Source organism: Plectropomus leopardus, chromosome 19 (genome assembly GCF_008729295.1).
Source record: "Plectropomus leopardus isolate mb chromosome 19, YSFRI_Pleo_2.0, whole genome shotgun sequence".
In the NCBI taxonomy this organism is placed as follows: Eukaryota; Metazoa; Chordata; class Actinopteri; order Perciformes; family Serranidae; genus Plectropomus; species Plectropomus leopardus.
Genome location: NC_056481.1, coordinates 12819029 through 12834389, shown reverse-complemented (window position 1 = coordinate 12834389; position 15361 = coordinate 12819029). Strand labels below are relative to the sequence as shown.

The following is a 15361-nucleotide window of genomic DNA, read 5'->3' as shown; positions in this document are numbered from 1 at the left end:
AGTTACATTTAGATTTTTGTTCAGTGTTAGAACAAGCTTAAGCATCTATGGTGATGCTAGTGGATCTTTGAGGCTTTAAGGGCTGATCACACTGAGATGCGTCACCAGCAAAGCCATTGCTTCCCTATAGTACCGCATGCTGTCGGGCGCTCCTCTCTTGCTGTTGTGCAAGGCACAGAGTCGCACTGCTCATCAGTGTCACTTTTGGCCATGCGCACGCAGTAAGTACACGCAGCCCCACTGCAAAGGCCTCCCAGCCGTTTTTCCAGATGTGCTTCCACATCGTGGAAGTTTTTCACATTGGCGTTTTTGGAATGGTCGTCCCCTTACGGGGGTGCTTTGAGCTAAATGCTAATACAAACAACAACAATGCCAATGTGCTAATGTTTACTGTTTACAGTGTTTACTGTGTTTGCGATCTAAACATAGCACATTAGCGTGCTAACATTTGCTAATAGGCACGACGCACAAAGTTCAGCTAAGATGGCTCGTGATTGATGATCTTTTGTTTAGTTTTGCAGGTATTTGGACATAAACCAAAGTATTAAAAATGATCCAATAGTTTTAGAGACATTACCCTGGTGGCTGAGCAAGATTAAAAGTCAGAGAATCACAAAATTCATTAGGATGCACCCTATAGGAACCATAAATGTTTGTACCAAAATTCATAGCAATCCATCTCATAGTTACCAAGACATTTTACTAAGAATCAAAAATTTCAGTCTCATGGTGGAGCTAGAGAAAAGCTCAAAGGATCATCAAAGTCAGTAGGCTTCATCCTCTAGGGAAATGTATGTCTGTGGAAGATTTCACTGCAATCCATCTATAAGTTTTATGGATAAAAAACTTTTTAGTGACACACTAAAATGACTGATAATGTCAGATGATTGATATCAGAACTGGGAAGTCAAAAGAACATGTCAATTTGTCAGTAATCATGACTGTTATTTTCAGAACAGGAAATAACCAATTTCAATATAATCTACTGGTCACAAGGTGCAGTTTTTCTCTGTGCAAAGGCTGCTGTGTTAGAGTCTCTTTCACACTAACTCGGTTATAGCTGCCAGTGCGTGTAGAGCTTGGCGTAAAAAGTAGGTTACATGTTAGATGTCTGCAGTTGTTGAGTCTTAATGCCTCGACATGGACAGGGTTATCTCACTGTGGATGATATTTCTGTTCAAACGTTTCACTGGGGAAATCAGCACAAAACAATCTGCTTGGCCATCTGGAATGTTTCAGCGTGCTTGTTTGTTTGTGAGGCTGCACATCTGTGTACGTGTATGCAAACATGTACAAGCAGATTGGCATTTGCTTCAAACACCTGAGGGCAGTAATTTACCCCCCAGCTAAATTCGGCATGAGCAGAGTGATCGTTCCTGTTTTTTTTCTTTTACAGTGACACAAGAATGTGTGTTTGCTTAGAATTGTTCTGCACCTTTTACAAGAGCTGAATACAAAAGTCAGTGAGATGAGGGAAACTACACAAGCTGAACCAATGAAAAGACCCAGATGTCTTGTCATTGTTCCTCTCTGAAGAATCTGACAAATTTTGATTGCCTTTTTCATTATGATGTGACTTTTTATGAGTCAAAAGATCAACTAATTGCAAAAATATGTATGATATTTATTGATTATAGAGATAATCGCTAGTTGCAGCCCTACACTCCAAGCCTTAAGCTATATTCACACTGCAAGCCTTACCGCAATTCAAATTTATTGCTCCGATCTGATTGTTCTGTTTGGCCATTCACCTTATTTTTAAAATGTGGTCAATATCTGATTCTAGTGTGAACTGACACACAAGTGCAAAAGAACAATAACAAAGATGTCACGCACAGCATGGCGTCATATGGAAGTAAACTCTGAGACCACTGAAGTTTCAGTTTCTCAGAGCTTAAGATTCTGTGTGTAGTTGTAGCTGACAGCCTGTTTCCCTGCTGAATTGGTAAACTCTGTTGCTGCTTTTATACAGTGGCAGTACTGAAGGACCTTCTCTGGATCTGCTCTTCTACTGAGCTAACACAGCAGTAGCTGCTAACATCCAACACCAAGCTGTTAAACATACACAACAAACTTGCAACACAGATAAGGCAAGACTCTGTCACTTAACCCCTTATGTTTGGTAACATTAGCCATGTGATGCTAACAGTTAACCCAGGCTGACTCTCACAGTCTTTCCTTAGCATGGAGCTCACACTCCTGCAGCAAACAATGGATGATGCTGATAGTTTTATGCTACAAATATATCGATGTATGGGAAGCCCTGGGTTTCATTTAAAAGCTGATGTGCAGTGAAAGTCAGCGAATTTTTGAGCAGATGATGACAAGGATGAGAAGAAAGAGAGACACAGTTTTAATGATGGCTTTTCTGTGGAGGAATGGCTGCTCTTTCTGTGGGTGAGTGTGTATGTGAAGTCGGAGCCAGAAATGTTGGGATCGTGACACGAATGGCTTCAGTGAAACTTTTCAGCCAAAATTTCAGGATGACAAGGCTATTTTACCTACAACAGTTAGCACTTCTCCACAAAACTTTTGCAGCAAGACACTCAGTTCAGGTGACCTGTCTGTGACTGATGTAAAAGTCTCATGAACTCATAAACCTGTTAACATGGGTTCCGAAATATAAAGCAACAGGTTCCGCGACGCACACATGCAGGCAGTGTACCGTGTGTTGCATGTCAACTCTCTGTTGTCAAGCTGCTCTGAATAATGACTGCACTTTGTCTATGATCTCTGACTGCTCTCACGCCTTGCTGTTATCCTATTAGTCACTGGCCCTGTATTTTGGTTGCACCCTTGGCTGCAAGCCTAACATTTTCTACAAGTGTCTCCTCAACATAGTCCTTAAGGCCGGGTCATGAACAGGGAAAGTTTGTAGAACACTAACAGGTTTGGTTTCCTTCCAAGCAAGTCCATCCTGCCTCCAAAAATTTCCTTCGTTGTAGAAAGAAAAACACAGAATTTACATAGTTGGAACAAACTGTGATTTTTAGCAAGTCAGACCCTCGAGGATGAGCTTTGTTTACTCCTGGTTAAATTTGCAGGAGATCCACCAAAGTGAAAATCCAATTTCAGAAACATCACTTTTTTTTCTATTTTGTATGTGTGTGCGTGCCATATGCATGCTTGAACGTGCAGCTGCTTTTTTGTTTTGTTTATGCGCTTTCCCTCGTCTTCACTTCGCAAATTTGCCGCCTTCATTGGTGCACAGAGAGCAGAAGAAGAAGCCTTCGCCCTCATGGACACAGGGCACATATATTTTTAATTTGCTCAATTTTACATACTGTTTAAATGGGTTCTGCATTTTTAATGACTCACTCGCTCCCACTGACACGGCAACCATTATCCTGGCATTGCTATTGTGTTGCTTGCATTGGGTGGTTGATGCTTGTTGCCAGCCTTATTTCTCCTAATTCCCTTTGCCTGTGATTTTAAAAGTGGGGATTTGAGTAAAAAAGAAGTGATCTTAGAGCAGCGCCGTCAGCCATCTTCCACCCTCGGAGCATTAGGGTGCAGTTTTATGGCTACTGACACTGTGCAAGCAGGAAAGGCATTAAAGATGCAGAAGGGTTGAGCCTTGGTGGTCACTGATCAGTGGTACTTTATAGTGGAATCAAAATGAAAAATGGACCCCCTGCAAAGTGAGTTTGTATCAAGATAATGGTTAATATAATAATAATGCGGGAAAAGCAGTACATTTATTCTACATAGATTCTCATGTGGCTCAAAAGTGCATAAACAAACTTCCTTCCTTTGTAGAAAAACTGTAATAAATTTTACATGTCAGTATTACCATAATTACATTTAAACTTCCCACATGGCTGCATGTGAGTTCACATTATTTACATGTGGCTGACTCATCTCACTAGGGACTTATAATGCAGGTTGCAGGCTGGATTTGGAAGCTAAACGTTGTTGTTAGAGTTGACTTTAGCTTCTCTGCAGCACATTCACTTCACATTCCAGGTAAATGCTTTGTGATTAGGTGGTTAGATTGAAAAGCAGCAGGACTCTGAATCCTGAGGAACAAGACTGAGAACCACTTGTCTAGTTGTTTGAGAGGTTGTCTTCCTGCTTAAGAGCAGTGATTCAGTCCCGCTGAAGACATAACTGCTGAAGAATCCCTGAGGAGGTAACTTCAAAGTTCCTCTCTGGGTGCTGATATAACTAAAAAAAATAATCACTGATCATCAGAATTGCACATTTAGATACTTCTTTCCATGAAAACATCCCTTCATGCCTTAAAATGGCTTAGATGTAACTACCTATATACCTTTTCCTCGTTCTGTATGCACAGTTATAGAATTTGCAAATTAGCATCGCCCCTTAGCTGATTGTCTGCAGCCCAAGCGTACCTGCTCATTTTCAACTCTGCTCTACAACATTAGAAAGTAACATTACCATGAGCCTTCAGCTTGACTACATTATCAAACGGCTAATAATTTGCTGCTAATGTTAGTTAAAACTTGTTCTCTGTCACCAGTTCTGATAAGCTGAAGTGAACATGAAACACAGCTCGCATAATACCGATGTGTAGCCACACCTGAGGCCAGATGCATAAAGCTCTGTGTGGATTCATGAGTGTAGGGGAAAATGTACACACAAACACCTTTCGTCAGGTTTATGAAGCCAAGCGTACGCATGATTCTGCTATTTAAATCTTGATCATTATGGCGCTTTGTGCATGTGCACAAGCGTTGTTTCCATACCCACATCATAATGCATAAAAAGAGGCCACTAAAAATCAATTTGCATAACGATACTTGTGCTCGCTCCACGACTCATTAGACATTATTTGAGAAAAAAAAAGTGCAATTTCCCCAAGTGTGTCGCATCGGCAAGGTTTTCCTATGGCGCCATAACAGCTGTCATCACATACAGCTGTGGCAATTTGTAGTATTCGTACACCTAATTCCTCATGTTTCTGCAAACCATCACTGCAGTGAAATCTCATCAACATTTTTAAATGTCAGCAGGACGATCAATGATTAATTTATAGCACTTCCTGTGAAGCACCTTGTAAAGGATCAAAAAGGATCGCTAACAGGGAGATGAATGTAAATAAAAAGTGAACTTCAAATTAACTTCATAAATGCCACCTTTGATATAAAAATTTTACAAAAACACCCTAAAAACAATGTTATCCTTTCATCTCGTCCTTATGATACCACCCGTTTGCTTGGTCTGAAGATTGTGTGAGGTGTACATATTCTCACCGCACATTCTTCTTTTGTACGTTCCAGTTTATATGTGGGAAAAGTTGTACACATCATTTATGCACCTGGCCCCTGACCTCTCCTCTGACACCCCTCATTTCACTGTAGCGCCATGCTTATGATACGGAAAGCCTAACCCCACAAATTGATGGGTTTTGATCACTAGATATGTGACGCATGAAAGCCTGGCTGTCTGAATCCATATTTTTGAGACTTTCATTGGTTCACTGGACATGTTAACAAGGATAAAAACTTTATTTTCATTGGATGGGCTCTTCAAGTCCTAGCTCTGCATCTCAACCACTGGCAAAAAGAGAGTTTGCCCAGCAGGAAAAAAGACATAAATTAATTAGGTATATGCAAGTGCCGTCATTTTACAGATGATTCTGCAAATTTCATGCATAAGTTACGAGGTTAAAAGGCATGTATACAGTCTGTTGCAGAGACTTTTTATTAGCCTGGCCTTGACATTTTGTTAGGCGTGTTGTTACTTCTTCACTTCTTCAATAGTCATTACTTGTCTGATTTATCTCTATAAAAATATATTAGCCACTTAATTGCAGTCTATGCATTCTGTTTCTAAAAAGCCATGTCTCCAGTGGGACCTTTAGGTTCAGGCATGTTCTTGGTGTTTGATTTATCAACACAACTTTCAGTGCATGATGAGACTCAACTCATACTTTTATTTTTCACCCACTTTATATTCAGATTGAGGCGTCTCTGCATGTCTAGCTGATATTTTCTTACATAAATCTCTCTATCCAGATAGTTGAGATATTTTGGTATCTGCCTCATGGTGGTGATAACGTGGGGAAGTCAGGGGATCACGAAAGTCAACAGGATTCGTCCTCTGGGAACCATGAAATATAACTTAGGGCCCTAACTTAACTTTTTTTCTATGTGAAGAGCTTATGTAACCTGTCACACTTCTGAAATCCCTTGCTCTGAAAGAGACATAGCGAATGATAGACAGGTGGAGAGAGAGTTGTAGAGAGTTTGTCCCTGTCTCTTCCAGATTATATTTTCCCAATGTGGCCACTGATGACACCAGAAAGTCCAAAATCCCACCACCACTTCAACACTCCATTGTAACTGCCTGACAGCTGCGACAGGTACACTGCTTTGAGATGTCACTCCCGTGCTTCATCTTTTCGGCGTGTATGTCAGTGTGTGTGGCGGAGTGCTTGTGTACTCTTCAATTGTGCACTCACTTGCAACTCTACATTGACAACTTCATCAAAGATTAATGTTATTGTTTATAGGTATAGCTTCCATCCTGTGACTGTCCCGAAAAATGTTATTGTTCCTGGTCAATTTTTTTATTTTTTCCAAGGCAGAATGCCCATAAAGGTTCTGTATATAACATTAAGAGCTTTAATATAGCAGAAAATTTTACTGTGGAAAGACATAATGGCATCTTCAGCAAAGACAGCCCAATCTCATTCCCAAATCTTCAAATACCAACATTTTGTCACATCCTTAAGCATGTGACGCTAAAGGCACTCTAAAATCTTGATAAGATGCACCGTGCTTTCGACTAACTCCAGTGTAAACCGTCCACACCAATATTTCTATTAAGAGCATGAAAGGGAGTTAGGTTTGAAGGGTCAAACAAACAACAAACAAACAAACTTTCACCCAGGGGACTGCTGTACATGTCTTGTGTGAAACCAAATGTCAGTGCTGTTTTAATATAACATTTCCTTTATCCGTGACATACTTACATCACCCGTGATGTATTTATTTGAATAGACATACTTCTTTTAACCCAAAATGTTTTCTAAACCTGACCAAGTAGTTTTTTTGGCCTAAATCCAACCACAACTGTCTGACAACTTTTACCACGTTACACGTTTCACACGGTGAAAAGCTGTGTATCATATACCTGCCTTCACCAGAGAATAAAATCACACTACTTCTGTGTGAGTTGTAATCTAAGCTTCTCTGTTTTGTGCTACAGTAGATGGTCACGTATATATTAGTGCATGTCAGTCCCTGGCTGTGCATCCCTCTGGCAAGCTAAACGCTGCTGCCCTGTCCTAAAATACATTGGTGATATTGGTATGCTGTTTTTGCAGAAGCATAGCACTTACCATCTGATTCCCCACTCCCCAGTTAGCGCAGTTGTCTTTGTCAGCACTGTTGCTGTTATTACTGTTTACGCTTCTTTGTTGAGAACCGTATGCAGACAATTTCAGCCAGAATTAGACTTTGAATCATTGATATGCTCTGAATGTCTACTAGAGCTCTTTCAGTTGATGAGACATTTCAGTCTGGACCAAAGTGTTGGGTCGGCCAATGGAACGACACTGTCATCCCGAGTGTCACGCTACTGTCATGGCTAAAAACTACAACACACATCTCCAGTTCATGGTCTAGCCGATGCTCAGGGCTCTACCATGACAGGCTGCTTACAGTAGGTTTATCTTGACTACTACAACATAATTTTCCATCAAAAATAATCTCATATATCTTCTGGTTCCTGAGTTTTTCAAATTGTTGTCGCATTAGGCTAAAACTTTTCAAGAACTATACATCACATCAACTCCTTGTGAGTTGCAACTTGTCTTCCATCTTTCTCCACTATTTGTATTGAATCTAGTCTGCTCTTCCTCTTAGCTGTTATTACTGTTTACCTTCCTTTGCATTTGTCTCGTACACGGTCAGTTTCAAATCACAGAAAAGACTTATGCCAGGAACTGCATTATGTCCTACTCAATGTAAGTGCATCAGGCTGAGAGTGTTAGCTAAATCTGAAAAGCACTATTCCATTTTATTTAAACTGACTGCTGTACCTTTGAACACACTTTGCTATGCTCTGGTTATAGTACTTATCCGCCAACACATAACCTGTACATAAAAAATTAAAATGTAAAGCTAGAGGTCCACTGAGGTCATTGGCAATGGCATAACTTTGTCCATGTGGGAGTCTAATGGTCCTGTATCTTATTCCTCCTGGGCCATTTGCAGTTCATTTTTCCACATACCTACTTATTCCGTCTGCTTTTCTCTCACAAATCCCCTCGACTAAATGGGAAGCGTCTGACAATAGTTGAAAAATTGTTGCCATTAATACTATGCCATGGTATGCTCAGCAGTGGCTCCACAGTATTGCTTTGCTGTGGAGAGGATTGCTGCAAGGACAAGAGGGATGAGTGTTTGCCAAATATGTTTGCTCACTTCAGCTGAGGGCCAGAGAGAGACCGCAAAGTGACATCTTTCACATTCTCTGTAGCATCAACAAACATTTCTTCCACCAAAGCAGAGGCTGACCCAGTGCCTGAGGCTGAGGTTGCTCTAGCCTGCAAGTTTCTCCCCCTGATTTGATTTTACTGGCCTTTCACAGGGCTGCAGCTGGTATGCAGAATAAAAGTGCAGGGCCTCAGTTGTCGCAAGTGGAAAATTCAAGTTGATTAGGTCCAAATATGTCGGTACAGCTGGCCAGCAGCGTCATCATTTCTTTTATAATCAGGGTCCCCGTGGATTCTTAAAAAGTCTTAAAAGGCATTGAATTAATTAATCAAAAAAGGCCTTCGCTGAAGAACAGAATTGTAGAATTGTAAAATAAAAATGAGTGGTAACATTTTTTATTATTATTATTATAAAATATAGAAAATCAGCCTAATTCCCCTCGCATGAACCTCACCAAAAAAGTAATGTTTTGTGTAACAATAAATATTATGGCAAAATTGCATTTAAGGAATTGTTTGTCAGTTTTAGTTATAAAATTGGTCTTACTTTTAATTCCAATTGGAATTTAAAAAAGTCTTAAAAAGCCTTTAATCTTTGGTGCCTTGAGCTGTAGCTTTATAATGATAATAGAGAACATGACTTGGTATGTGGACACTAAACTTATTAATGCACTATATTTAAAATTACACCACACTACTGAGAATCATTATCCATGAGTCTGACCAGCTATTATTACCCGCCACCTCTTGTACTTGTGATTAAATTACTATGCAGACGTTGTCATATGCCGTATATCTACATGATTGTTGCTACTCCGTCTGTGTGGACGTCCTCTCCTTCCTGTCTAGAGGTCTGCTTCGGTCTCGCCTCGGGCATGTGGTGCGACCTCGCGCTCCCTGCATGGCAACATGGCAGCGATGCTGTGAAATGTCACTTTTTCATTTGCTCACAGAGGCAGCGAGTTGCTGCAGGACATTATCCATGGTGGTAGGAAACAAATGGAACAAGAGTCACAGCTAAAGGTCAAACTACAAGGCTCATGAATACAATCCAGTACAGCTGTGCTCATTTTAAATAGAGAGGGAATGTATTTTATATTAAACAGGACAAAAATATAAACAAAACACTGCATTTCTTATGAGTTTTCTATGCAAAGTGTATATTTCTCTTAGATTTTGGTAAAAAATTTGTCAAAATCCATGTTATTAAGTGCTTATCCATTAATCTGACAAATATGACTTATAAAGATACTGATTAAAGAGCGTAATTGTTACACAGGTGTGCCTTGGGATGGTCACAATAAAAAGGCCACTTAAATGTAAAATGTCTCTTAAATCATCTTCAGTGTTGTTTCTGTGGATTTGGCAGTATATCCAACCATCCTCACAACCGCATATATGTAACCACAGCAGCTCAGGAACAAGATCTTCTGAGACCAGACACCCCGACAGCTGATGCAACAATTAGTTGGCGGATGAATTATTTTGAAAAAGGAGAAGTGCTCATTATCACTTATTTTAAAAAATTTGCAACCAAAATTTAAGATATATTATATCTTTTGTGTACAAAGAAAAAGTGTTAGATCTTTAATTTAAACTTTTGATGAATGGGTGCATTCATATTTTTGTTCAGTGTATATATGATCTCGCTGAAAAGTTTTAAAGTTCTTCTGTAAGTGTGAAAATAGTGGCAGTATGAAAATCATCACTTTGATATTAACAGTGACCAATATGATGGTCAACATCAAATGCAAACTAAGCCCTCTTTGAAAAAGCATTCTCTCACTATTTCAGTTTAATAACAAAAATAAGTGAATTTTCCTCAGTTAACATGTACAAAATTTTACAGCTGGATCTCACACAAAAGCAAAAAACTGAGGAGATTCACTCAAGAGAATAGGTCAGGACTGGTCACTCGTGGAGATGGCAAGCACCAGTTCGAGTGTTAAATTGTAATGTAAGGCCATAGAGATGGAAGACTTCAGAGGACTGAAGTCAAGTACAGCTTGAAAATTGTACAGCACTTTATTAATAGGTGATTTTGATTAGTTATACATTGTAAGAATAAAGCCACTTAACATATTGTATGTGCTGCAGACATTATGTAGTCAACAGTAGCAGGTCAACGCATTGCCTTGCATTATCACCAGTGGGTTAACTCCAGGTCTGATAAGTAAAGCCAATGCAGAAGTGCCTAAAACCTGCGTTCTTTCTAATGGCCAGCAGGGGGCGACTCCACTGGTTGCAAATAGTGGACAGATCAACACTTTCTCACTCTGAACTCACATGGTACCGCTCTGTCAGGACCTTCTACATCAACATATGACATTTTAGGTATCCTTCTGCGTTAAAGAAGCATATGGTAAGGTGTAGATGAGTTCGGAACGAGAATGCATTGGACAGATTTTATAGAAAGAAGCCTATGAGAAAATAGCCCTACTTCTCACTCGATTTAATACCTTAGTAAACATTTACTTCAATTCCATATGTTTATTTGTGTAAATTATGGTCCCATTTAGACTAAAGTAGACGATATAGCAGGGTATGCTTTAGGGTTTGATACCTTGTTAGTAACAAGTCACAACAAGGTTCTCAGTCAGATCCACACCTCTTCCTCAGCTCCACCCTCTCATCCAAATATAGTCACTTCTGGCTCAAAAAACCAAGATGGCCTAAAAACCAGTCTCGAAGTTTGAAAACGGTAGTCCACAGACTTTTTGGCGACATAATTTCATTTATACAGTTTGTGATTAGACCACAGCAGTAAGGAGCGAATGGGAGGTTTCCTCTTCATACTCAGCATCCATGACTTTGACTAATATTGTTTGAGTTGTCACCTTCATGTAGCTGCCAGTCAGTTCCATATTGCTTTAACACAATTTTAAAATGAGCAATTAGAAATATTAATTTTTATGTTAGCATTTTTTAGCCACAGTGTCGGATAAAATTTGGTGGAGACGTGCACGGTCCCCAGAAACTGATTCCAATCATTTTGGCAATACCTTAATATTTCATATTGCCTTAGCTGTAACTGTGCTAATTAGCAAATTTTGCTATGCTAATATGTAAAATTAAGATGGCAAACACGATAAACATTATACCCTCTTAACATCAACATGTTAGCATGCTGACATTAGCATTTAGCTCCAAAACTCTGTATAATTCATAAGTTTTAGGTGTGTTTGTTGCCATTATGAGTTTTTTTGGCATTTAATTCATTTATGAGAATATGTATCATTTTATTTTTACTTATTGCAGATGCACTGTCTTTTGCATAATTGAGATGTATGGCTTTATTTATTTTTATTTAAACAAAGTTACTACTTTACTGTTACTACTTCTGTGCTGTTGATTCATATTCGAAATCTTTTCAACTGAAAAGTCATATCCTCCCTGACAGAAGAAGCTTTCTCAAAGAAAAATGTTCTTGTCTTCCTGAGACAAAATGTTCAGAGCTCAAAACTACTGTGATCTGTGCTCCAGTGAACTGAGATCTAAGGACAGAAGTATAACGAATCAAAGATTATCCATTTATACACTTTTCTTAGCATAATAATTCAGCACCAAAGCCTGATCAGTCACACGAATAAATTACATATTAAAGATGTTCCAGCATTCAGCAGAGCAAATATTTTTTATTTAATTATCACATGTACAACATAACAGTCACCCCCTTTACTCCCTCTGTGACGTTCCTCCCAGTGTGGATTATTAGAACAATATTAATTTCACAACACTTCAGTCTTATGTGGTGAGTGATTATTCGGTTTTCAATATTAAAAGCACTTGTGGTTTAAGAAAATTAGTGTCATCTCAGCCCACGAGTTTTTTGTCTGTCCAGATTTTCTTTTAAGCTCGTTATATGAAGTGGAACAGCAGAGTTCATTCCCTGACATTTACAAATAACTCGGAACAGTTTGCGTGCATCATATTGTGCTTCATTTAGTTAAACACTTAAAGAGAGAGTAGCATTTCAAAACAGGAAACAACAAAACCGAGGTCAAGGCCAGCACTGTTACTGCTGGTTCCTGTAAAATGATCTTTCCAATTATTATTTTATCACTTTCATCTCCGTATTCACTTTTTTCTGTCCTTGTGTTTTATTTGCTAACCAGCCTGTTTGTGTTCATGACCATTTTTGTCCACTTGTTCAAGTAAAAGCATTAAAGAAAAAGAGCTTTTGCCACAACAATGACCTCTCCTGATGAGAACACGGTCACAGAGAAAGAAATAACAAGGAGAGTTTTGCTAAAGATGGACAAACAAATCCTCAAAGAACTCCACAGGATAGCATTGGTTCTTGATTTCATCATATTGTCCTTTATGCAGTGCAAAGATCTGACAAGAATTCACCAATAAATTAAGTTCATGTGCAGTATGGTTTCATGTCCATCAGCACAAGCAGGTCAGGCTGCTGGTCAGCCTCTGGTCTACATGAGCACGCAGCTTTTGGCGCGGTCCTTTCTAATAGCAGGTGGGTGCTCATGAATCTCAGTCCGGGGCGGCTGCTGGGAGACCCGCTTGAGTCCGCGACGTGAGCCAGCGCGTTTGAGCTGAGGCCGATGGATACGGGACACAGATGCCAGAGTGGTGACGTGGAAAACGTCACGGACGCTGTTCTCCGAATACTTGGAGGTGCACTCTGTGTAGGCCACAGCACCGATCTGTCTCGCCAAATTAGTGCCCTAAAAACACAGAAAAGCACAGAATATGGGTCTGTTAAGAGGATGAATAAACACTGAAGACAAAGCTAGCACATCCAATAAACTATTTGCAGAATTAACAATCATTTCAAACAATATTTCTGGCCACAATTCAAATGTAAATTCAATTTTTACTCTCATTTTTAGCTCTGGTGTTGGTCTCCACCACCCCTTGAAGGCAATATCTTGGTCTTTAGCTGCTAGTTGCTAATTTTAGTGTCTGTTTACCAACTGGTGTGGGGCATGCAAATTTGCGTTTTCCTACGGTAGCAAAGACATGACCTGTTCTTCTTTACCTTACTCTGCCTTGGATTGGAAATTTGCAGGTGGTAAAATCAAAAGCTTAAACGGAAACATTGGTATTTTTTAGTCTGGACCCTGTTTTCTATTGTTTTTGTTTCTAAGTGACCAATGGAAACAACATTTTTGTAACTGGTCCAGTATTTGGAGAACGCTGCAGCTGTAGCAGCAAAACAGGCTGCAGTGTCACTCCTATAGGCAATTGTGCATTGTCTATTTACCTCCATTAAAAGTGCTTCTTTTTGCCACTGACAGGTTCAGATTATTATTATAAGTGTCTGATAATATTATAGAAAGGATACTACAAAAAACAAAAATGCTTTTCTTTCCATTTTGCTGATCTGTTAGTTACTATGTAAATTCCCCTAAAACACAGGTCACCTGGTAACCAAGTCTTGCTCATGGAGAAGTCCCATTTTCAGCCATGATACTGAGAATCTACTACGCTTTGCTTTTTGTGCTCCAACACAACAAACTTTTTTGGTACTCCTTCCTCCAAATCTCACTAACATTTCCATTGTTGTTTTTTCTATAACAAGTAAACTCTCGCGAGATTTTACAGCAAATCTTCTCCTGGAGCGAGACTTGGTCACAATAACAAACAGACCGGAAAACAGTAAGCGAAATTGTTTTATTTCATCTTCCACTTCCTCATCGGTAACATTTTCAGACAGTTTTAATAAGAGGCTGAGCCTGTCAGTGGCAAAAACAAGCACTTTCAATGGATGAAAGTTGACAGTGTACAATTACCTGTGGAGATTACAGTGCAGCCTGTTTCACTGCTGTATGGCTGAGTTCTCGCTCAATACTTGACCATTTTCTAAAGTTGCTGTCTCCATCAGTCACTCAGACACAAAAACATTGGAAAAAAGGGACAAGGTAAAAAAAAATAAAAAAAAAAACCCAAAGTTTCACTTTTGAGAATCTAGAATGCTCCACAGAGTGGCGGGGAACTGCACGCGGGTCATCATTTTTTGTGGGTCCATCACTACAAGCGTCTCCTTTCATATTGCATTTGCTCCATTGTAACTATTAAAAAGATTAGTGTAGCTTTAAAATTCAAACATTTATCCAGCCCTGTGTTTCAGTTTGTGTTTGTTGTCCAAAAGAGGGTGACTCACCTCGAGAGCTCCTGAGAGCTAGTACTTAAAGCTATGACAAACAAATAGTGTGTATGTGTGAGAGAGCGACAGAGGGGTCGTAATGGTGGAAATGATGCTTTTTGCATTATTCAGTGTCCTTAAACCATGTTGAACCTCCGGCATACTGTTTGAAGCCTCATGTAATGCAATGGATTCAAAATGAAATATTTCGTTTTTGCCATCGAGTACTGTGAGCAATGGACTTTGTAACACTACTCTAAAGCATTCTCTAGAAGTTTATGATCATCACCATTTGTTACATGCTTCTGTATTATCCATGCCATATGAGAAGATATCCCTATCTTTTTGTGGATATCAGACTATTGGTCTCGCTCATGTATGGTAAACACCCCTATCCTAATAAAAGCCTAAGCTCTCAGAGGCATGATAGCTAGCTGGTGCATACAAAAAGCTGTGATCCTCCACACAGCTATGAAATATTCAAGGCCTATCTGTGCAACTGTAAAACTCGAGCGTAAAAGCTCATCTTATTCCCAGTAGTGGTTATCACCATCTTAAATCTGGACTGGTTGAACTTGTATATAGCGCTTTCATTTTGCTGTTTACCTGTTCTGCACTAACACTGAGTCTGTGCTTGGGTGTATCTTGTGATAAAAAAAAGGGGGGAGCCTAGATTTTGTGTCGATTTAACCAATCCCTCTTTAGATCTTATAAATAGCACCTCTACTCCGCTGCCTTCTCACTATCTGTTGAGTTTCTCACTATATTTCATTCTTTCTTTCTGGAGTGTGTCATCAATTGGATTCATCAACTTCTTTGGCAATGAATCCTCGACACTGTGTGACAGT

General features: G+C 39.4%; 1 protein-coding gene across 1 annotated transcript in view; it reads right to left on the bottom strand.

The window, feature by feature from the left end:
* Positions 1-12022: 12022 nt before the first annotated feature.
* Positions 12023-15361, bottom strand: part of LOC121958667 (rho-related GTP-binding protein RhoN-like) — a 38509-nt gene continuing 35170 nt past the window's right edge. The window contains exon 5 of the mRNA XM_042507749.1: positions 12023-13092. Within this exon, the coding sequence (XP_042363683.1) occupies positions 12838-13092 (255 nt within the window). The 3' untranslated portion in view covers positions 12023-12837. The remainder of the gene's footprint in view (positions 13093-15361) is intronic.